The sequence below is a fragment of the Helicoverpa zea genome, chromosome 17, assembly GCF_022581195.2.
Source record: "Helicoverpa zea isolate HzStark_Cry1AcR chromosome 17, ilHelZeax1.1, whole genome shotgun sequence".
In the NCBI taxonomy this organism is placed as follows: Eukaryota; Metazoa; Arthropoda; class Insecta; order Lepidoptera; family Noctuidae; genus Helicoverpa; species Helicoverpa zea.
This window is the reverse complement of record NC_061468.1, coordinates 6,380,939-6,403,520: the sequence shown is the minus strand read 5'-3', so window position 1 is coordinate 6,403,520 and position 22,582 is coordinate 6,380,939. Positions and strand designations below refer to the sequence as shown.

At 40.2% G+C, this 22,582-nt stretch overlaps 1 protein-coding gene across 1 annotated transcript in view; it reads right to left on the bottom strand.

Annotated features, from left to right (window-relative positions):
• Nucleotides 1-309: 309 nt before the first annotated feature.
• Nucleotides 310-22,582, bottom strand: part of LOC124638320 (titin) — a 36,999-nt gene continuing 14,726 nt past the window's right edge. Inside the window, exons 3-4 of the mRNA XM_047175255.1 lie at nt 8,204-10,380; nt 310-8,022 (exon numbers count right to left, since the gene is read on the bottom strand). Coding sequence (XP_047031211.1) covers nt 359-8,022; nt 8,204-10,380 — 9,841 coding nt within the window. The 3' untranslated portion in view covers nt 310-358. The remainder of the gene's footprint in view (nt 8,023-8,203; nt 10,381-22,582) is intronic.

The following is a 22,582-nucleotide window of genomic DNA, read 5'->3' as shown; positions in this document are numbered from 1 at the left end:
CCGGCTAAGGTACATTTGCTTTATGTTTGGAAAAGTAGCAAAACATAAAAAAATCTAGGAGTAGAAGGAATATCTTATCGTCTGTTATAATATGAAGTTAAATAAAAGACAAATCATTAATAATATAAAAGTTTATTGCATGGCAATGTTTGACAAAAATAAAATATAAACTTGTTAAATTAACAAATTAAGAATTACATTATGCATATTATACATATAAAGTATGTTAATCATAATTATTAAGACTAGCAGTTAGCTTGCAAATAGAAAATAATAACATTAACAGGATTATAATAAGCTTCATAAAATAAGGAATGAAATATTTTTAGCCTTTCTCGGCTCAAGTTAAAACAATAGTTTATTGTTGCTGAGTTATTTTTGTAGCGTAAAACTTATGTTCCCTAGAATCACGCGTGTGTTTAAAAGGAGTACGACTCGAGTCAATCAAGGTTGCTGGGCATGTTCCATGGACATGAGAAGTAAATTCCCGCTTGTAACTAGTGCTGCCGTCACCTAAGACGAAGTGCGAAGCATTTCCGTGGCGGGTGACCCGCTCGACGCGCTCCACGCGTTCAGTACGGTCTGTTCTGTTCTGAGCATGCTCTGAGCGTGAAAAACTTCCGTACCGCGCCTCCGATTGTCCATAAAAGTCACCACCGACTCTGAGGTTGTCTCTAACAACTCGTGTAGGCTGGCGTTCAGTTGTTAGTGTGGACTGGCCGTCTCTTCTTGTTTGGTTACGGCGAGAATCGGTACTCTCGTGCTGAGAAATAACAGCCATGTTGTCTCTGGTAGATCTATGCATGGAACTGATGCTTTTTCTGTCCGTGCTGTGCGTGGAGTTGCTGATGTATTCACCACGCTCTGAAAGATTTCCAATGCTCTTTCTCTGAGCAGCAGCCGTAGAGCTAATCGAATGATGAGCTTCAGTGTTTGAATGAACGCCCTTACGATGCAGTATTGAATTTGAGGAAGATGAGTCTGAGACCAAATCTGATGTACGTTTATGATGACCACTACGTGAAGAGCTGTCTATAGCGCTGGCTGGAGGATCGTTGCCACCACCGCCGTGCATAGCTCTTTGGAATTCAATGCTTGTCTTTGTTACGCTGTCACTCAATTGGTTTCTGTTGGTCGAATGGTGGGTCGACCTCGAAATGTGTTGCTCCGAATGACTTCCTTTATGTACTTGTGTCGATGAGCTTACATTTCGTTGAATATGACTTTCAGATACATGACCTTGATTAGGCTGTTTGCCATTATAATCAGAGGAGACAATTCTTTGAGTTGTGTCTCCACCCCTGATAACATGTCCATCACTAGTTGTTTGCTGGGTAGATTTTGTAACATTTTGTCCTGTATGTACGTCTCGAATTATGTTGGAACTGCCTGTGGTCCTCTGTGAATGATGTTGATTGGAAGTTACATTTTGACTTGAGGTCGATGAAGTTACAGATTGCTGTGACGAATGTATGCGTTGTGTGTTGTCAATATACTGCTGGTTCGTTCTTGAGTGTTGCTGATCAATAATAGTAGTTCCTTTTCCTCCATGTGTTGTATGGATAGCTTGATTACTTGAAGATGTTACATTATCTGATGAAACGATTCTTTGAGTGGTATCTCCTTCAACATGTCGTGGCCGGTTCGTACGATCGTCTGGTTCTCTCTTTGGAGTAGACTGCTGCGGAGCGTATTTTCCGGAATCATCAGTCACATCTACTTCAACATTTCGTGTAACTGTCACCCACTTACCACCCCTCAGTTTCTTTTCTGATATTTGTTTAATCGTTTTTGTAGTGGTTGTAGTGACAGTTTTTACGTTTTTGGTGTCACTTCTGTTTACTATTGTCTTGTCTGTACTGCTGCGAGAAACAGAACGATCTGTAACACCCACTACCTTGTTCCTATCAGTAACACTTTCATGTGACGGAACTCGTTCTACATGCTTTTGGGTTTCACTGTGATCAACAGCATCGTGTGTTGTAATATATTTGCCGTGTGTTCCGGATTGAATATGTTTAGAAGTAGAATGATCAGTAGTAACATGTGAGTGCTTGACGTGGGTCTCCCGATGAGATGTATGAGTCTGATTATCGCGATGAACTTGGGTATCGTGACGTGAAGTAGTTTGAGATTTGATGTCATGATCATCTTGTCCAATAACAGACTTTGATACTACAGACTTCTTTGACGTCTCACTTGATAGCGTTTTGCTAGTGTCGTGCTTAGTGATGTCTCCATTTGTATAAAGGTTGTCTTTTGGTTTTATAGGCCCAGACTTGTCTGCAGGGCGCCATTGGTTAGGCCCAGGTCGTTCAAAGTCACCTTCAGGTTTTAAGTTGTCTTTCGGACGAACTTGTGAGGGTGTTTCTCCAGGTGCCCACTTAGCTGGCGTCCTTGAAACCATATCACCCTCCGGATGTAAATTGTCTTTAGGACGAACTTGTGAAGGTGTTTCTCCAGGTTGCCATTGAGTCTTTGGCCTGTCAGTAAATTCTCCTTCGGGACGTAAGTTGTCCCTCGGTGTCACTTGGTCCGGCCTATCACCAGATGTCCACTTCGGTTTTGAAGGTCGATCAAACTCACCTTCTGGCTTCAAGTTATCTCTAGGTCTAACTTGAGCTGGTGTTTCACCCGGTGCCCATTTAGTAGGAGTTCGTGAATCCATGCTGCCTTCTGGTTTTAGGTTATCTTTCGGACGTACTTGACTTGGTGTTTCTCCAGGTTGCCAATGGGTCTTTGGTCTATCAGTAAAATCGCCTTCAGGACGTAAGTTATCCTTTGGCCTGACCTGGTCTGGTCTGTCTGCAGATGCCCAAGTTGGTTTTGAAGGTCTGTCAAAATCACCCTCTGGTTTCAAATTATCTTTTGGACGAACCTGTGCAGGTGTTTCACCCGGAGCCCATTTTTTCGGGGTACGTGATTCCATATCGCCTTCAGGTTTCAAATTATCCTTAGGACGAACTTGACTTGGTGTTTCTCCAGGTTGCCATTTAGTTTTCGGCCTGTCTGTAAATTCGCCTTCAGGATGCAAATTGTCCTTAGGTCGTACCTGTTCAGGTCTTTCTGATGTCTCCCATTTTGGCCTTGAAGGTCTATCGAAATCGCCTTCGGGTTTCAAGTTATCCTTCGGTCGAACTTGTTCCGGCGTTTCTCCTTTCTGCCATTGAGTTTTGGGTCGGCTCGGGAAATCACCTTCAGGACGTAGATTATCTGGGTGTTTAATGATATCTGGCCGTTCTGTTGTTTCCCATTTTGGTCTTGAAGGCCTGTCGAAATCACCCTCTGGTCTTAAATGATCTGGTTGCTTAAGCGGTGTTCGTCTTTCACCCGGTTCCAACTCTTCCCTTGGCCGTTTTTCAAACTCACCTTCGGGTTTTAAGTTATCTCGATGATATACTATAGCTGATCGTTCTCCTTTAGTCACCTTGTAATCATCTCTGCGAGTATGATCTTCAAATACTCCTTCGATTTTCAGATTATCTTCTCTGCGAGTAAGTTTGACTCGTTGACCTTTAACAACACGATATGTGTCGGATGATCGGATATTTTCCATAGTTCCTTCCATTTTTAAATTATCTTCATGTTTCACGATAGCAGCGCGTTCACCGGTGACCTTAGTATAATCTGTTTTTTGTTTCATGTCTATAAATTCACCTTCAATCTTAAGGTTATCTTCTCTTCGAATGATATCAAGTCGTTCAATTTTTTGCCTCTGTCGTAGATCAACATCCCTCTCAATGGTAATATTGTCAACCTGCTTAAAAGGCTTGCGTTTTTCAGCTGGTTGAGATGGAACCACTTCTGGCTTGTAAAATTTGCCGTCTGGTTTAAGGTTATCCTGTGGTCTTACAACAGGTGCCCTTTCACCTTTAGTAGCACTGTAATCATTACGAACTGTAAGATCAATGAATTCACCTTCAGTTCTCAAGTTGTCTTCGTGTCTTTGTATAACGACTTTCTCCGTTTTCTCGATACGTTTATAATCATCTCTAGAGCGATGAATATCGATGGTCCCTTCCATTCTAAGATGATCTTCGTGCTTAACGACGTCAACGCGATCTCCTCGAGTAGCTGTATAATCTGTTCTTCGAACGACGTCCATATCTCCTTCAGGTTTAAGGTTATCTTCTGGCTTCTTCTGCACTGGTCTTTCACCGGTAACATGTTTTGGTTTTTCGGGTCGTTCAAACTTTCCTTCAGGCTTAAGATTATCTTGTGGCTTTTTCGGAGTTTGCCTTTCAGCTGGCTCCCATTTATCTTTTTTGGGTTTCTCAAATTCTCCTTCTGGTTTCAAATTGTCTTTAGGTTTTTTGACTTCAGGTCTTTCAGCGGGACGCCAGTCATCCTGTTTGGGAGTTTCAAATTTACCTTCAGGTCTCAAGTTGTCTTGTGGTTTTTTGGGCGTCTGCCTTTCAGCAGGTCGCCACTCGTCATGTTTGGGTTTCTCGAAATCACCCTCTGGCTTTAAGTTGTCTTTAGGCTTCTTTTGAATAGGTCTCTCTGCTGGTCGCCATTCGTCAGGCTTATGTTGCTCAAATTCACCTTCTGGTTTAAGATTATCTTGTGGCTTCTTTTGGGTTGGTCTCTCAGCAGGACGCCACTTGTCGGGCTTAGGCGTCTCAAATTCACCCTCTGGACGTAGATTATCCTGAGGTTTCTTAGGTGTTTGACGTTCGGCAGGACGCCATTCATCATGCTTCGGTTGTTCAAACTCTCCTTCAGGCTTCAAATTATCCTTTGGCCGTTTTTGAGTTACTCTTTCAGCAGGACGCCATTCGTCATGTTTAGGAGTGTCAAATTCACCTTCAGGTTTCAAATTATCTTTAGGCTTCTTAGGTGTTTGCCTTTCGGCTGGACGCCACTCATCGTGTTTCGGCTGTTCAAATTCACCTTCAGGCTTAAGATTGTCTTTAGGTTTCTTCTGAGTGACACGTTCAGCTGGGCGCCACTCGTCATGTTTTGGCTGTTCAAAATCACCCTCAGGACGCAGGTTGTCCTCTGGTCTTTTAGGCGTTGGCCTCTCAGCGGGACGCCATTCATCGTGCTTCGGTTGTTCAAATTCACCCTCAGGCTTAAGATTATCTTTGGGTTTCTTTTGTGTGACTCGTTCAGCTGGCCGCCATTCCTCTTGCTTAGGTGTTTCAAAATCTCCTTCAGGCCGTAAATTATCTTTCGGCTTGGTAGGTGTCTGTCGTTCAGCAGGTCGCCACTTATCATGCTTAGGCTGTTCGAACTCTCCTTCAGGCTTCAGGTTATCTTGTGGTTTCTTTTGGACTGGTCTTTCAGCGGGTCGCCACTCATCGTGTTTGGGTTGTTCAAATTCACCTTCAGGTTTGAGATTATCTTTAGGTTTCTTTTGCGTGACGCGTTCAGCAGGGCGCCATTCATCATGCTTGGGTGTTTCGAATTCACCTTCGGGACGTAAGTTATCCTGTGGTTTCTTTGGCGTTTGTCTTTCAGCTGGGCGCCATTCATCGTGTTTCGGTTGTTCGAATTCACCTTCTGGTTTAAGGTTGTCCTTGGGCTTCTTTTGAGTTACGCGCTCTGCTGGACGCCACTCGTCATGCTTAGGCTGCTCAAAGTCACCTTCAGGTTTTAGGTTGTCCTTAGGTTTAGTAGGTGTTTGTCTTTCAGCCGGTCTCCACTCGTCGTGTTTGGGTTGCTCAAATTCACCTTCGGGTTTGAGGTTATCCTTGGGCTTCTTCTGAATAACACGTTCTGCGGGACGCCATTCATCGTGTTTCGGCTGTTCGAAATCACCTTCGGGCTTAAGGTTATCCTTAGGTTTCTTTTGTGTGACTCGTTCAGCAGGACGCCATTCATCGTGTTTAGGAGTCTCAAACTCACCTTCAGGCCGTAAATTGTCTTTTGGTTTTGTAGGCGTCTGCCTTTCTGCGGGTTGCCACTTATCATGCTTAGGTTGTTCGAACTCTCCTTCAGGTTTCAGGTTATCTTGCGGTTTCTTTTGGACTGGTCTTTCAGCGGGACGCCATTCTTCATGCTTCGGCTGCTCAAATTCACCTTCAGGCTTAAGGTTATCCTTAGGTTTCTTTTGTGTGACACGTTCAGCAGGACGCCATTCATCTTGTTTAGGAGTTTCAAATTCGCCCTCGGGGCGTAGGTTATCTTTTGGTTTCTTCGGTGTTTGCCTTTCGGCTGGGCGCCACTCATCTGGTTTCTGCTGTTCGAATTCGCCTTCAGGTTTAAGGTTATCCTTGGGCTTCTTCTGCGTAACACGTTCTGCAGGACGCCATTCGTCATGCTTTGGTTGTTCAAAGTCACCCTCTGGTTTAAGGTTATCTTGAGGCTTCTTTTGGGTTACGCGCTCTGCTGGACGCCACTCGTCATGCTTAGGCTGCTCAAAGTCACCTTCTGGTTTTAAGTTATCCTTAGGCTTAGAAGGTGTTTGTCTTTCAGCAGGTCGCCACTCGTCGTGTTTGGGTTGCTCAAATTCACCTTCAGGTTTGAGATTATCTTTAGGTTTCTTTTGCGTGACACGTTCTGCTGGACGCCATTCATCGTGCTTTGGTTGTTCAAAGTCACCCTCTGGCTTAAGATTATCTTGGGGCTTCTTTTGAGTGACGCGTTCAGCAGGACGCCATTCATCGTGTTTCGGCTGTTCAAAGTCACCTTCAGGCTTGAGGTTGTCTTTCGGTTTAGTGGGTGTTTGCCTTTCAGCGGGACGCCATTCGTCGTGTTTAGGTTTTTCAAATTCACCTTCAGGTTTAAGGTTATCCTTAGGCTTTTTCTGAGTTACACGTTCTGCGGGACGCCACTCGTCCTGTTTCGGCTGTTCGAATTCACCTTCAGGTTTTAAGTTATCCTTTGGTTTAGACGGTGTTTGTCTTTCAGCAGGCCGCCATTCGTCATGTTTGGGTTGTTCAAATTCACCTTCGGGTTTAAGGTTATCTTTAGGTTTCTTTTGCGTGACGCGTTCAGCTGGACGCCATTCATCTTGTTTGGGAGTTTCAAATTCACCCTCGGGGCGTAGGTTATCTTTTGGTTTCTTCGGTGTTTGCCTTTCGGCTGGGCGCCACTCATCTGGTTTCTGTTGTTCAAATTCGCCTTCAGGTTTAAGGTTATCCTTGGGCTTCTTCTGCGTAACACGCTCTGCGGGACGCCATTCGTCATGCTTCGGTTGTTCAAAGTCACCCTCTGGTTTAAGGTTATCTTGGGGCCTCTTTTGAGTTACACGCTCTGCCGGACGCCATTCATCGTGTTTTGGTTGTTCAAAGTCACCCTCTGGTTTCAAATTATCCTTAGGTTTGGTTGGGGTTTGTCTTTCAGCAGGACGCCATTCATCATGCTTGGGCTGCTCAAATTCTCCTTCAGGCCTAAGATTGTCCTGCGGTTTCTTTTGTGTGACACGCTCTGCGGGACGCCATTCTTCATGTTTTGGCTGTTCGAAGTCACCTTCGGGTTTCAAATTGTCTTTAGGTTTCTTCTGTGTTACGCGCTCTGCTGGTCGCCACTCATCCTGTTTCGGCTGCTCAAACTCACCTTCGGGTTTTAAATTATCAATTGGCTTCTTTTGCTTAGGTCTCTCAGAATGTTTTGGCCCGTAAGTATCATGAGACACAGTAAGGCTATCAAATGTTCCTTCCATATGTAAATTATCATGTCTTATAATTCTCTGCTGCCTTACATCAATTTCCTCGTATGTCTTGTATTCCTCTTGTGAAGTAGTAATTTTTTCGAGCTCCTCTGTTGAATAGAACTTTTCGAAGTCCTCCTTTGTCCACGTGCGCCTGCGCTTGGGTCGCTCAACAGGTGTTACTTTTTCTGTATAATCTTTCTGATTGGATGTAACAAATTCTATTTCACCCTCTCGTATTAAATTATCGGTTCTCTTCGCAACCAGTGTTGTTCTTTCTACAGTATCTGTGTAGTCAACAAATTCTGAATGTGATGTCGTTTCTGTGGTCATGTCTCCTTCTATCTTTGTCCATGTGTTACGGCGGACTGGTTTCGGCCTTTCCACAGGTTTCACAGTATACTCCGTACGTGAAGTAGTAGTATCTGAAAAATATAAATGAATCATTTATTACCCTTACATGAAAAACTTATTAATAAATATTATGGTTTACTTCTTTTGTTCAGACAGGTTTATTTTAATTATATATTAGATGCATTACCGTAATATTCTTAATTTTTTCTTTTTTTTTCAAATTGGGTTTAAATAACAATTTAATAATATTACCTGTAAATTCTCCTTCTGTGATAATGTTGTCAGTTCGTCGGATGATTTCAGCTCGTTCGCCTCGTACCACTTTGTAATCTTCCGTTATGGTACGTGTTGTTGTAAAATCACCTTCAGGCCGCAAGTTATCTTCAGGTTTCTTTACTACCGCTTTTTCTGCTGGAACAAACTCATCAGGCTGTCGCTTAGCGAAGTCACCCTCTGGTTTCAAATTGTCTGTTGGCTTCTTCTGTTGTGGTCTCTCAGCCGGCTTCCATTCGTCTTTTTTGGGCGTTGTAAAGTCACCTTCGGGCTTAAGATTATCTTGTGGTCGCTTTTGGGTAACACGTTCTGCAGGCCGCCATTCGTCATGTTTTGGTTGTTCAAAATCTCCTTCTGGTCGTAAATTGTCCTTCGGTTTTGTGGGTGTTTGTTTTTCAGCCGGACGCCACTCGTCGTGTTTTGGCTGCTCAAATTCTCCTTCTGGTTTAAGATTATCTTTAGGCTTTTTCTGAGTGACGCGTTCTGCAGGGCGCCACTCGTCGTGTTTTGGCTGTTCAAAGTCCCCTTCAGGTTTAAGATTATCTTGTGGTTTCTTTTGAGTAACACGTTCTGCTGGACGCCACTCATCATGTTTTGGCTGCTCAAAATCACCCTCTGGTCTGAGGTTGTCTTGGGGTTTCTTTTGTTTGGGTCGTTCTGCAGGACGCCATTCATCATGTTTTGGTTGTTCGAAATCACCCTCTGGTTTAAGGTTATCTTGGGGTTTCTTTTGCTTAGGCCGTTCAGCTGGACGCCATTCGTCGTGTTTTGGCTGTTCAAAATCACCTTCTGGTTTAAGATTGTCTTGAGGTCTCTTCTGAACAACTCTTTCTGCAGGGCGCCATTCATCATGTTTCGGCTGCTCAAAGTCCCCTTCTGGTTTTAAGTTGTCTTGGGGTTTTTTCTGAGTGACACGTTCCGCTGGACGCCACTTATCTTGTTTTGGCTGCTCGAAGTCACCTTCTGGTTTAAGATTGTCTTGAGGTCGTTTCTGGGTTACGCGTTCTGCTGGACGCCAGTCATCCTGTTTCGGCTGTTCAAAATCACCTTCTGGTCTTAAATTATCTTTCGGTTTTGTAGCTGTTGTTCTTTCAGCTGGACGCCATTCGTCTAGTTTCGGTTGCTCAAATTCACCTTCAGGTCTTAAGTTATCCTTGGGCTTCTTCTGAGTGACACGTTCTGCTGGGCGCCACTCATCGTGTTTCGGTTGTTCAAAATCACCTTCTGGTTTAAGATTATCTTGCGGTTTCTTTTGCTGGGGACGCTCTGCTGGTTGCCAACGCTCCTTCTCTGGTGTTGTGAAATCACCCTCAGGTCGCAAGTTGTCGTCTGGTCGTCGAACAGGCGCTCTGTCTCCGGGACGCCACTCCTCTGGTCTTCTTTTCTCAAAATCGCCTTCAGGTCTCAAATTATCTTCTGGGCGCTTCACTGGTGCCCTTTCGCCTGGTTTCCACTCTTCTGGTCTGCGTTTCTCGAAGTCTCCTTCGGGGCGTAAATTATCCTCAGGCCGTCGCACTGGCGCTCTGTCACCTGGCCGCCAGTCTTCCGGCTGACGTCTCTCAAATTCACCTTCCGGCTTTAGGTTATCTTCCGGACGGCGAGTGGGAGCTCTGTCACCAGGACGCCAATCTTCAGGCTTGCGTCTCTCAAATTCACCTTCAGGTTTTAAATTATCTTCTGGCTTCTTAGGCTTTTCCCTCTCAGCCGGTCTCCAGGTTTCTTTTTCAGGAGTAGTGAATTCTCCTTCTGGTCGCAGGTTGTCATGGGGCCTACGGACAGGCGCTCGGTCACCAGGACGCCATTCTTCGGGTTTGTGTCTTTCAAAATCTCCTTCAGGACGTAGGTTATCTTCTGGTTTCCTTACGGGAGCCCTCTCACCAGGACGCCATTCATCAGGTTGCCTTCGCTCGAAGTCGCCTTCAGGCTTAAGATTATCTTCAGGTTTCCTTTGTTTGGGTCGCTCAGCGGGTTGCCACTGTGGACGCTCTGGCTCCTGGAAGTCGCCTTCAAGACGAAGGTGATCCTCGTGGTGGACAGCGGTGGTGCGGGTCACGTGTTTCTCGTCGTAGTCGCGCTTGTACGCGGAGACCACGCTCGTCGTGTGCTCCACATCGAACAATGGCTCCGGGACATCGTTGTGTGGGCAGCGATGACGCCTGGAAACGAACACATATCATATAAGTCAATTGCTCACCACCAAAGCAAATATTTTGTTGTTTGTTGACATTATGACTAGCATATCATTCAAATCACACCTTTTGACACGATACGGATGAAGGGACAGTGGGAATCTTCTCGGTAGCGGCAGAGGTGGCAGCGTCAGTGAATTGGCCATCACACGCGTCCATCGCGCTCACCTCACCTGTCCCTTTGAGAGACCCTGGCAATGGTACCTAATGCACTGCACGCCTGTTCTCTTTCGAAATATCCTACCCTTAAATTGCATTTGATAAGTTTCCTACATAGCGACGCTTTTTCGAAATAACTTATAGACTTTCGACCTATAGATTAGAAAACTCGCGCTAAATACAACTTAAACGCTTTTAGAAACCTTGGCTTGGCACAAAACACTCGTTAACATAAACTGAATAACAAACTCGTAAGAGATAAATAAACTATCTACTGTGAAATCCTATTCAATCGATGAGCTGTCTGCCAAATGACACTTTTACTGATAAATACTGAGCTTTCTCGACTTCAAGGTAACTTAATTAATTATGAACATGTTTTCTAAAGTAGGTCGGTAAACTGTTGTTTTAGGGAATGAATACACCGGCCTTGCATGAGCTCGCGACACCGACTGCCGCATGCCGTGTACCGCCTCATGAAACTGAAACGGCTTCTCATGTCAACAAGTAAGTACCTATGTATAATATACCGAACAATTAGTCTATGTCTAGACATGAAACCAGAAAGGGGCGCTATATAATCGGCTCACTTGTTTTTTTAGTAATCAATATCTGTGAAGGCTATACCCCACACTACGGATGCGATATTAAATCCCCAATGAAAAGTTTGATTCTGTCAAAGTGGCTCAGTGACCTCGTTATAGTTTCCACAACAACAGCTGAGAGATCTTTGGAATTATGTGAAGCAGCAATAAGGGCGCCTGGTCTTAGTAGGTCCTAGTAGGGTCTTGTTTCTCCTTACTATATTAAAATGCGAAGCTAAAGTTAAACAGATGCATCAAAATAAATAGAATTTGACGAATCACATTTTAAAGAAAAATAATAAAAGCACGCCTTTATTTGCCGTTTTAGCTAACTCGAATAATTCACAAATCAAAATATTCAATTTAAACTAATCGTCAATCAGCATAAATTAATTGGTTGAATCAGCACTCTAAATCGCACACTCATTCATTTCACTGTTCTTTCATCGCTACTTTAAGCGTTGACGTCACGTCAACCATTACAAGCGGTCACTGTATGAACCTTCCTTCGAGGAGTATAAATCAAGTGGAAAGAGTTATTTATAATTTTGTACATGCTTACAGAATGCATGCCCAAGAAGTACGTATATAAGTGGCTGCAATTCGCAAGACGCAATCCAGATATAGATAGGCAGTAATGAGTCAAGAAAATGACGACCCTCTTTATGAGAGCAGAGCTGCGTAATAAATAAGTCATAAACTAAGACCAGACATTGCAAGTAGGATGCAAAGACAAGCTTTTAGAATGTTTAGACAAACAAACAATAACAAATGTGAAATGTAAGGTAAGTATGTATGATTGTTACTCTTTCACGCAAAAACTGCTGAAACTTTTTAGTAATATAGCCTACATATCGAAATATCATACTACTACTTTACTGCTACTTTTCAACCATGTGCGGAAAGAAATGGAACCGCGGGTGGAAGCTAGTGTTTTCATAATTCTGAAGATAAAAAATCAATCTCTCCATGAAATAAGGTTCCGTGATCCTATAAAATGAAGGGGTTTATCACGATGGTTTACAGTTTAATGGCTTTGCTCCAGTTTTATTGTCGCCTAGCGATGGGGACCAAACACGTCCTAATCCCTTACGCGTCTGTTCCGATCAATATGCTGTCTTGTAAAGGTCAGTGTTCTTATGACCACTGTGACTGCCACTGCTTGTTTAAGCCTGCTACCAATAACACACATAAGGTTTTCTACAATCTTAGCTAAGCTCTCTTATTTAAGTTCAGGTATCAGGTAAGAATCTCTTTGAAAACTCCATGAAAATTTAAGGGATACCTATCATTATAATTTTCTTCCGATTTGAAAAAGCTAATCCTGACCTATTCTAAGACTAAGGTGTGTACTACGATAAATAAAGAAGTTTATCGTATTTTATTCAATAATCGAACAAAAACTAACAACACAACATGATAAATAACGATACTTATCTAACGATATCGTAATTTGTTTAGAGTGATTATTATTTTGCTACAAAATGTCGGCCAAAATTACCGGTAAAGTGGACTTGTGTTTGGTGACCTTTTGGGAAAATTAATATGCTTTGGGACAATCTTGATCTACTAAATCAGTAAGCATTTTTAAATATCATATCCTTTACCTATCATAGGAGTATTTCTAGTTAAAAATCATTTGAATAACCTGTACAGGTATAAGCTGAGCGTCTAGGTACATAAAATGCCGGATTTCTATCAGTCCGATTTTTATCGGCTAAACAAAAAACACAATTTATAAATCAATCAGAGTACCTCAGAACTCGCGTCATGGTGTGCGAAAAGCCAAAATTCCAGGAACTCAAAAGATCACATTATATGTTCGTGTCACGAAAGTAGAGAGCTCACTACTGACTACTAAATACCGCTTACGAAGCATTAGTTATTACAAAGATAACAATTGGTGTTTAGTGGTACATATTGATAATTTGCGGCCGCAAGCGTTAGCATGCGTGTCGGCTCGACAACCCTTATCAGCTTAGTTTTCACACTTTCACATCATATGATTATCTCGAATGGTTGTAATTAAATAGCCTGCGCCTAGTGCAACTGATTGTACGCCGCTGTTTTTTTCTATTGTCGAGTTTTTGTACACGCAATAGATCTTCAGTAGCAACAAAACCTAAGTAGAGACGGTAAGTAAGTAGAAAAAATCCTAAGTAGGTACTAACGGTTTTCATTAAGAAGGAATATGTTAAATTAAACCACCTACCAGTTTTTTTTTTTATCTAGGATATAATGTTTGCAAAGCAATCAAAGTTAAACGTTTAATAAAAGATGAATGAAGTCATCAGGAAATAGTTAAGTAGACAACTGTTTATGCTGTCTGCGCTACCTCAGTACAAGTTCTCAGCCTTCATTATTTGCTTGCAGATTGTTTTTTAAGGTCAAAGTAATTTTTAAAAGATGATTAATTAATATAGGCATTGGTTAAAAATAACTTAAGTATTGTCCTTATTGACATTGAGGTCGAGTAAAATGCCTACGCGACCACAAAGAATGAGATTTCGTGAATCAGTGGCAATGAGGGATACGCAGAAACAGACCCTGACACAAGTGCATAAAAATATTTATGACTTCACCACTCCTTGAGCAAACATGTTGCCCAAGCTATTTATGGTTATTCGGTAAACAGTTCAAGTAAACACATTTTTGCAGACGTATTTATGCACCAACTTTAATGCAAATGCACACCTACATATTCCACTAATTACGTAATTGTCGAAGCTTTAGATTGCTTAAGGATATAAGCAGTTAAGCTTACATTACTTTGATGATACCTCAACTTAGGTATATATTCTAAAGCCTGAGAATACTTAGCTAATATTGCCCAAGAATTTTCCGAAATAGGACATTAGGTGAGGCACCTATGTATGTGCTAAAGTTGCATGTGCAAAACGTGATATTACATAATACGAAGCTGCTGTGGCTAAAGTGAAAGCTCACAGGCAAAGCACGTACCAAAGCGGCTACTATTGTCCCCTACACGTTCTCAATATTTAAGCAACAGCATACCTATTCCCATATATATTGATATTCATGCAACGAATCAAACTCTTTGTTAGAACAAAAACATTACCAAAATTTGCGAATAGCTCATGCATTTTGTTGAAAATTCAAGCACGTATGAGCTTAATAAGAATCAAGTTGGGATTCCAGGACATGAAGGTCAGTAACCCAAATTTATTAGATAACTTGATTCTATTCGGAGAAAACGTGATGTTAGTTTTCGTATGGGAAAGATATATCTCGGCTGTCGCTAGAATTTGCAACTACATGTCTGTGGGTCTCATGAATTCAAGTGGCGTAAATCTAAATAGGCATTTGTCGACGGGTTGGGAATTAGCTATTCAAGCTGCAAATGCACATATGTTTAAACCCTGAGTCATTGTGAGAGCATCAGATGACGGGGTTGATGGCGCCTCGCTATATCGGGACGGTTACTCAACGCCATTTCGAATGTGCTCAATGCAGTAGGTAAGCAAGCTCGCAAGCTTTTGCTCTGACTAACCAGATTGTTTTGAAACACTTCGGGCTACAATTAGCTGTTGCTTCATTTAGTAGGAATCAAAGAACAGATTGTGCAATGACCTAAAGCTGGCTTAAAGTTGCATATATTTTGCTTTGGATACAATTAAATAATTGATGAGGAAATAAACTTCCCCTAATTATTTGTGGGACAGTTCCCAGATCACATCTGTTGAGTACTTGTGTCATTGTACACACCCTACCTATTTTATTATTATATCAAAATACGATTTTCATAACCACCTGCCGTATTCTAGGTAATTACGTCATTATCTCCCCTAAGATCAGTCATTCCCGCAGAACTGTAACCGTTTTCACGCAGAATGAAACAGACAAGTTAACTCAGCTGAACACAGTTCAAAAACTTGTATGAAGAAAAATTAGGAAGAGAGAAGAAAAGATTATGTGCGAAAATTAATTCTTGTTCATTAACATTAGCATGCAAAATTTATCTATAACGAATTCCGTAATGATGCGGTCATCTCGCTTTGATGTTTATTTGCGCATAGATTAGAAGATTAAAAAAAAACATAGTCGCTACCATTGTATACTGTTTTGGTAGAAACATGCAGCTTTACCATACGATTATGCATGGTGGTTGTCAAAAAACTCGACCCAAATGCGCAGGAGTTCGAAAGTTGCCTTAAGAAGTTACCCAAAAACGGTTCGATGCCAAACTTGTATGTAATTTACAACGTAACTATAAATGGTCGCCCGTCTCATACTGCAGAGATATAAAACCCCGAACAGCCATTGTATAATGTAAAAACCTGAATAAATTAGTCTGAATTGAGCTCGCATACCTACTACGAGAAAAGAATTGAGATAACATTTACCACAATTTTGCTAAGGAGAGGTAAATCGCAAAATCGATTCCAAAGTAGCTTTATTTCCAAGTAAAATGTGATGTCTTAGACACGTCAAGTTTCATCGCATAAAATATGATTATAGAATCAAATTGACGTTTATTTCCACTTTCTTTAAAAAAATAATAACTTTCCAATTTGCCTGTCTCTTCATTTTGAATGCTAAAATTACCTACTGTAATATACAGAATGATTTAAAAAGGTCATTGCTGTTTTAAAACCTCTCAAAGATAAGATACTTAGGTAATCTTTATGCTATAGGTAGGTACACATACAATATAAATAACGCCGATCTAGACACAAGGCAGTGTGTCCGCCAAGTTCGAGCAAAAAAGGCGACACACCGGCCGTGGGTTATATTACACGAACCATTTCGGGCCAAATTCGACCCCCCTGTAACTCAAAATCTATTCTATTTACGCATATCAAATTTCTAGTATCTGTTGAGACCCCCTCACTTATCTAAAATACAAAATTTCATTAATATACCTATTGTAGGTCTTGAGATATTGACGTCAGAAAATCGCTATTTTTACTATACACTGATTCACTTATTCACTGACTCACTCATCAAAAACCTAGACCACTTCCAATGGTCGTATTGACTTGAAATTTGGCATGGAGGTAGGTCTTTATGTCAAGGTAAAGGGAAAAATCTGAAAATGGCCAAGTGTGAGTCGGTTTCAAAATAATGAAGGTGTTTTATACCCGGTGTAAATTTATACCCCTAAGGAACTAAAACGAACTAAATTTATCTATATTTATATAATATATCTTCGAATGGTACAAAGGTTTGTATTTAGTCAAAGTAAAGTAAAAATCTGAAAACGGCCAAGTGTGAATCACTTTCGAAAATAACGAATGTGTAACTTTGATCCACGAACATAATATATGATAACATGTCTTGTCAGTCAGTTGGTAAATCTAGACATAGTTAATCTAGTTCATTTCTTTGTAAGAAACATAGTGCATATTAAAAAATCTAAAAGATAGTATAAATGAGACATTTCTTTAACTAACTTCATCATAAGAAAAAAATAAAATAAACAACCTTACAAAAATAAATGAAATCCCACCCAAAACAAAAATGTGAAAGACTGCCAAGTTCGATAATATGGGAATGCTTCGCCTATAAAAGAAGTGAGATCTGAATAAGTACCAAGTTCCATACACATACCTCAGTTAAAAATAGTTACTTTTTAATGATGATTACTTGGCAAGTTTTAATAGAAAATTAAATACTTGATTCATTGCGTTTAGTAGGTTTATAACAAGGTGTATGAAAACTTGCCAAGTAACATCATTAAAAAGTAACTATTTTTAACTGAGGTATGTGTATGGAACTTGGTACTTATTCAGATCTCACTTCTTTTATAGGCGAAGCATTCCCATATTATCGAACTTGGCAGTCTTTCACATTTTTGTTTTGGGTGGGATAAGGTTTTAGAATAATATGAACTCATATTTTTCAAAAGTGGTCTAATGAATTGGAAATTGTTGTATTGTGTGGGTGCAGGAACAGTTTGCCAGTCACCGCCAATGCTGGGCAAGGTCGTCGACCATATGGCCTACCTGTCTATACACTAACCAAGCTAGCACGTAATGTAATTCGCCAAATTACGCAACATAGGATTACGCTCAATCATGATCTCTTTTTGTAATATGATCAATTACATTCACACAGCATCAAACCGAGTTTTGTCCTCGACAAATCTAAATAACGCTTGTGGTCACAATAGCAGTTTATTAAAGGTTTCAAAACCGACCAGTTTCCTGTGCAAAATTATTTTGCTCTTGAAATTCGCCATTGACTGATTACCTCACCACTTCCTATGCAACACAAAAAATGTGCTTCATCTTAGCATAAAAACAACAGCACTCCGGAAAATAATATCCATATTAAAATCCTCAAATTGAGCTTAAAAAACTTAAAGAATAGCTTTGGCTAAAATTGCCATGCCTTAACTAGCGTCTCAGGAGACGACAAAATTGTCAAGTTAAATAAGGATACAAGTCATTTTTGAGGCAATAAAAGCCAAAATATAGTGTTTGCATGACGTAAACCTCGTCTCACTTGATACTGAACGTCCTGTGTTCGAAAACGTTAAGTTCTTACATCGACACGAGTAAACAACAAACGAGTTTGAGCGAGGCGAGGACGTGGGCCCGGTGAGATCATCGCCGCGAATACGCCGCCTGAGGTCGCAGCCTGCACCACTTTACACGTCACATATCTTTCTAATTGGCGTGCCGATTTTGTATACAATACCCGGCTTTTTACATCACTCTCACGCTGTAATAAATACGAGAGAATGCTATATATCACGAGAAGAAAGCAACATAAAGCGACCCACACTGATCCAAATAAACAATCCGTCTGTTCCAAGCAGCTAGACTCATTCCTTCCGAATTAGCAATAAGCCGGTAATTATTCGGAAACGACTTTGGCTGGAGAACTGTAGGATGTAGGCACTGTATAATAAGCCGGCTCACCAAATTTGGTTATAGACACAAACATTGATATTGTATCGAAAGACATCTCTTCCTATTACGAGACGAGACGTAGGATGTTCTAAGGTCAATTTAGCGACGAGGAACATTTTTCAATTGAGGATCTAGTGACGAGTGGGCGCCTAATATTCGCCTGAGCACTTTACTTGTTATTCTCGTTAGCTTGATGCGACTCTATCACTCAATCACCATCTCACCAGACGACAGGTGGACATCATGATGCAACTTCAAATTGAGGTTTATTGTCGTTTTATGAAGGCGAATGCAATTGGCCGCAGTGCAAAGTACATTATAATCGTCTTTATCTTAAGCTGTGAATTCTTGCCATATCGAAAGGTGACATCACTGCAAAGGTGTCAAAAATGGAACATTTGTAACGTGTTTAATGTCCAAGAAACTATTATGTTGTTCAATATGTTAAACTATGTTGTAGTCACGACTGAAATAAGCGTTAACTTAGTTATATGCTGTTCAACAATGTCTTACAATACGAGCCTTGTAGAATATAGCACCCTAGATTTTATGGATGTCACTCATGTGTGGCGTGGCCCGCTGGTCCGAGGTATGTGCTCCCACCAGGGATTTGCATACAATACCTCTAGCTCACGTACAGACTGCTAGGAACGAGTTTGTGCATTCGTAATGGTAATATCTTACGACATGAAGCATCGAACACGTATGAATTTATTCCCATATACATTCAAAACATTAATCAATAACTTGTGTTGCAAAACAATACAAATACCATGCTGTGGAATTTCAAAATGAAAACCAAATTTGTGTTAGCTAACATAAAATCACTTCTTTAAAAACAAATTCCTTCTTTCGTATTATTTTACCTTTTATGAGTGTAGAACACCTTGAACGTTAATGATAACAATTCTGTTAGGTAAAAGAACCCATTCGTCTCATTTGAATGCCGTAGCTATATGTAGTATACTTTACATGTACAAATGAAACAGGTTCTACCAAACTTAAATCTACGCTTGGAAGCCGGTAACTATATATAGTTACAAAAATTCTTCATCCCAGACATTTTGAAGGTTAGCTGGTTAGACGATGCAAAAAAGAGGCACGTAATTATCTTTGGGTCGTGGTTTCCTTTGCCTTTTTCTACCTATATTGTAGTGTAGATACCTGATATGGCTATCCTACTTGTCAACCCATCTTGTGGTCTAGACGTGTCCTGAATGCTAAGAACGGCTCCACTTATCGTACGGGCGCCAATCCGGTCACGTTCCATGATAGATGTAACAAGCTTTGTACAGCTAATTATTATTATTGTTTAATTTGTAATGGAGCTATTGATCATACAAAGGGAGATTAGAGAGTAGTAAAATATGATTTATGCTTATAACTCTTGTATGAATTATATCGAAATCTCAGTCAACGAAATAAAACCAACAATAACACCAAGGCAACTTAGAAAACCATCACTAATTTACCTGTTACTGTTAGGCTGTTAACATAACAAACATTAATCATACTTTGTTTGTACTAACAGTCCGTTTTAGTACTTAGGTAATTACCATTCCTGTACGACTGATTGGAAGCATGCGACCCAATATCGTGCCCTCGTGAGCTCGACCACAAATGACATCAGACGATCGAGCAACGTGATCAATAACGTGACGTACAAGAGGACATAGCATATTGCCATGATTATACACAGCCAGCGGAAACTGAGATCACAGGACATCGTTTAGTTTCCAATTATCCTTATAAACATGTTTAGTTGACTGTATATTCTGCATAATAAACAATCGCTCTTTCTATGCTAATGTTAAGGAAAAATATTTTAAATCCTAACTGTCTTACCTTAAAACCACTATCTATATTTAACAGTGACATAAACAAATTCTAATTAAACTACAGTACAAGTCATAATGATGGAACAACTTAAATTAATTGCAACAAGCACAGTGGCTTCGTCAATTGGATTTGATATGGAACTACTCAAAGAAAGGGCAGTGAGGCGAATGATGTACTGGCACAGTACGACGAACCAGTAGCGTTCATTAAGCCCTTTGGACCACAGTAGTCAATAGGCGCATGTTGCAAACCATAACAAAACTCTCTCAGTCACGGTGGTCGCGCACGTAAGCCTCACGTGTCACAGTCGAGTACTCTGCGCGGGTGCTAACCAAATCTATGATCTACGAACTACCACTGTTCGCTGTCCGCTTTCACGGACCAACCATGACTGTTCACCAACGGACCAGTTAATCGCTGACACTGCTAATTAAAGCAGTATTTATGAACGCCAATTAATTGCATTAATGGCAACTGGAACTCGCTTCCTTTGATAAACACCAGCAGTCCTCGTTAAGTGCAATTTTATTGGTATGATTTGTGATGAAAGCCTTCGAGCGCTACACTTAGAGAAGACGGTTCGATTCGATTCCTGTGGCAGAATATTAAACTTGCAAGCAGAAATATTTTTAGATTAAGAAATCCTAAACGATATTTTTACGACTGTTTAAATATTGAAAGCATTTTTACAAGTGCTAAGTCAAAGCATTATCCTCACAAAAGAACAAGACCATAATGCAGATTAACTGATTTTGATGTATGTAGTAATAAAACTCCGAATTAGCTTGTTGTCATGACTGTATCGAATGAAAGTTAAATCACTGTTTTATTATAGAATCTAATCTACTCATATGTTTTCATGCAGCAATATACCACGGAATTAATCGATCCATTGGACACGCTATCATTGTGTTGTCTTACCGCCTACGTAGTTTTCATTATTCAAAAGTCTGCTGAAATCAATAAAATACTGAAAGTATAAACGTTATGAAGGTTATATAAACACATGAACATGACTAAGCAATGATCTAGTCTCAATAAGGCTAAAACTTGCGAAATCTTCCAGCTGTTACCATTTCTACGAATCGGTTAATGCTAATTTATTTATTTAAAAGACACGTATTCAAATGACGAACGATGAGTAGGTAACCTAGAGATATTTTTCTCTGATTGAACCACTAAAAATAGCTAACGTTAGAATTTGTATGCTAAGGTGCTTCTAGGAAATAGCTGCTGAGTATATCAATGTAATTAATTAAATGCTATCACGACATCTTTAGCGAACTTCTGCCTTCTATGTTTATTTATTACCTCGGAATACATTTTAAAACAGGTCATTGTTTTGCTGTAACCAAAGAGTAAGTTTACTGTAGAATGTTTAGTCTAAAGAGGATGATATTTTACTATCTAGTGTATAGATAAATTACAGTAAGTTGGAATGTGAAAACACGCAGCATTGTCAGCGCTTATCTCTGGTTGAGCTGACATCAGTCGTGCACTCCGACAAGGACAGGTGGCGTGACGCAACCCAATCCGGGACGAATGATCGATTCTTTGTATTGTGGACGAACATAAATCTTTAGTCTATGCCTGTGTGCCACAGACAGAGTTCATGTGTTATTTGGAACGTTTTAGATAGATATGACTAAGTTATTTGTTGTTCTCGCAAGGATAGAGCGCTCAAACCAATACACAGTTGATATTTAACGTTTAGAACCACTTCATACTTAGGTCTTGCTAAATCGGAACATTTGAGATCCTGTGTTATAAGCCAAACCGTATCTACATTTCTCAATTGGCTAATTAGACTCATCTAAACTTCTTTGTTCAAGTTTTAATTTAATTACCAGAAAATTTAAACAAATAAATGCTATTTGTTTAAATAACCTGCAATACGGATTGTTGCAAGTGAATAATGCACTTGTATCTGAGACACTGAGGTCAGCAGAAGGCCACGTCTGGCGCAACTAATAATAGAGGCCTACGTAATACTTTAGTGCTTATTCATTAAAATATTCATTCATTTATTATTTCATATTTTTCCCTGCAGTGCAACATCAATAATTATAAAGTAATTCACTTTTATCTGATACACGAATTGAGATAGCATGGCGTGCATTATTTGATAATGGTTAACGTTGCTACAAACAATGTATTATTAAGTTTGTTAATACTTCTGCAACGAGCATAAAAAGATTTAAAAAAATATAAAGTAAAGAATAAACCGTGTTTGTAATCATGGAGGATAAAATAATTATACTTCGGCCGTTCAGAGAATGCGTTCCTGACACCTATCAGTTAGTCACGACTAGTGATGGGCACAACATAACACTGAGTTCGTTACCGTTCCTTCAAAATGAACCGCCGCATTATTTTAAGATTATTTTCGTTTTAAATTGGCGGAATCATTTGTTTTATATTTTAGTTATTTAAGTGGAAACCAAAAAAAGGTAATATTCATATAATAAAATTGTTTTATTTATTCTTTGTTACAAGTACATTGAATTGAATGTGCGAACAGAATATTAATCAGACTCCGATTTGCTTGAGGAGGTGGTGTCTTCATCATCATCTTCGCCTACATGTATAATTATATTATTATCAATAACAGAATCAATCCTGATATCTCGGTCTAACAAAAGCCGGGTAATCAAATAAAAACAGATCGAAAACACTTGAAAAACGTGGTCTATGCGCACGAAACGACAA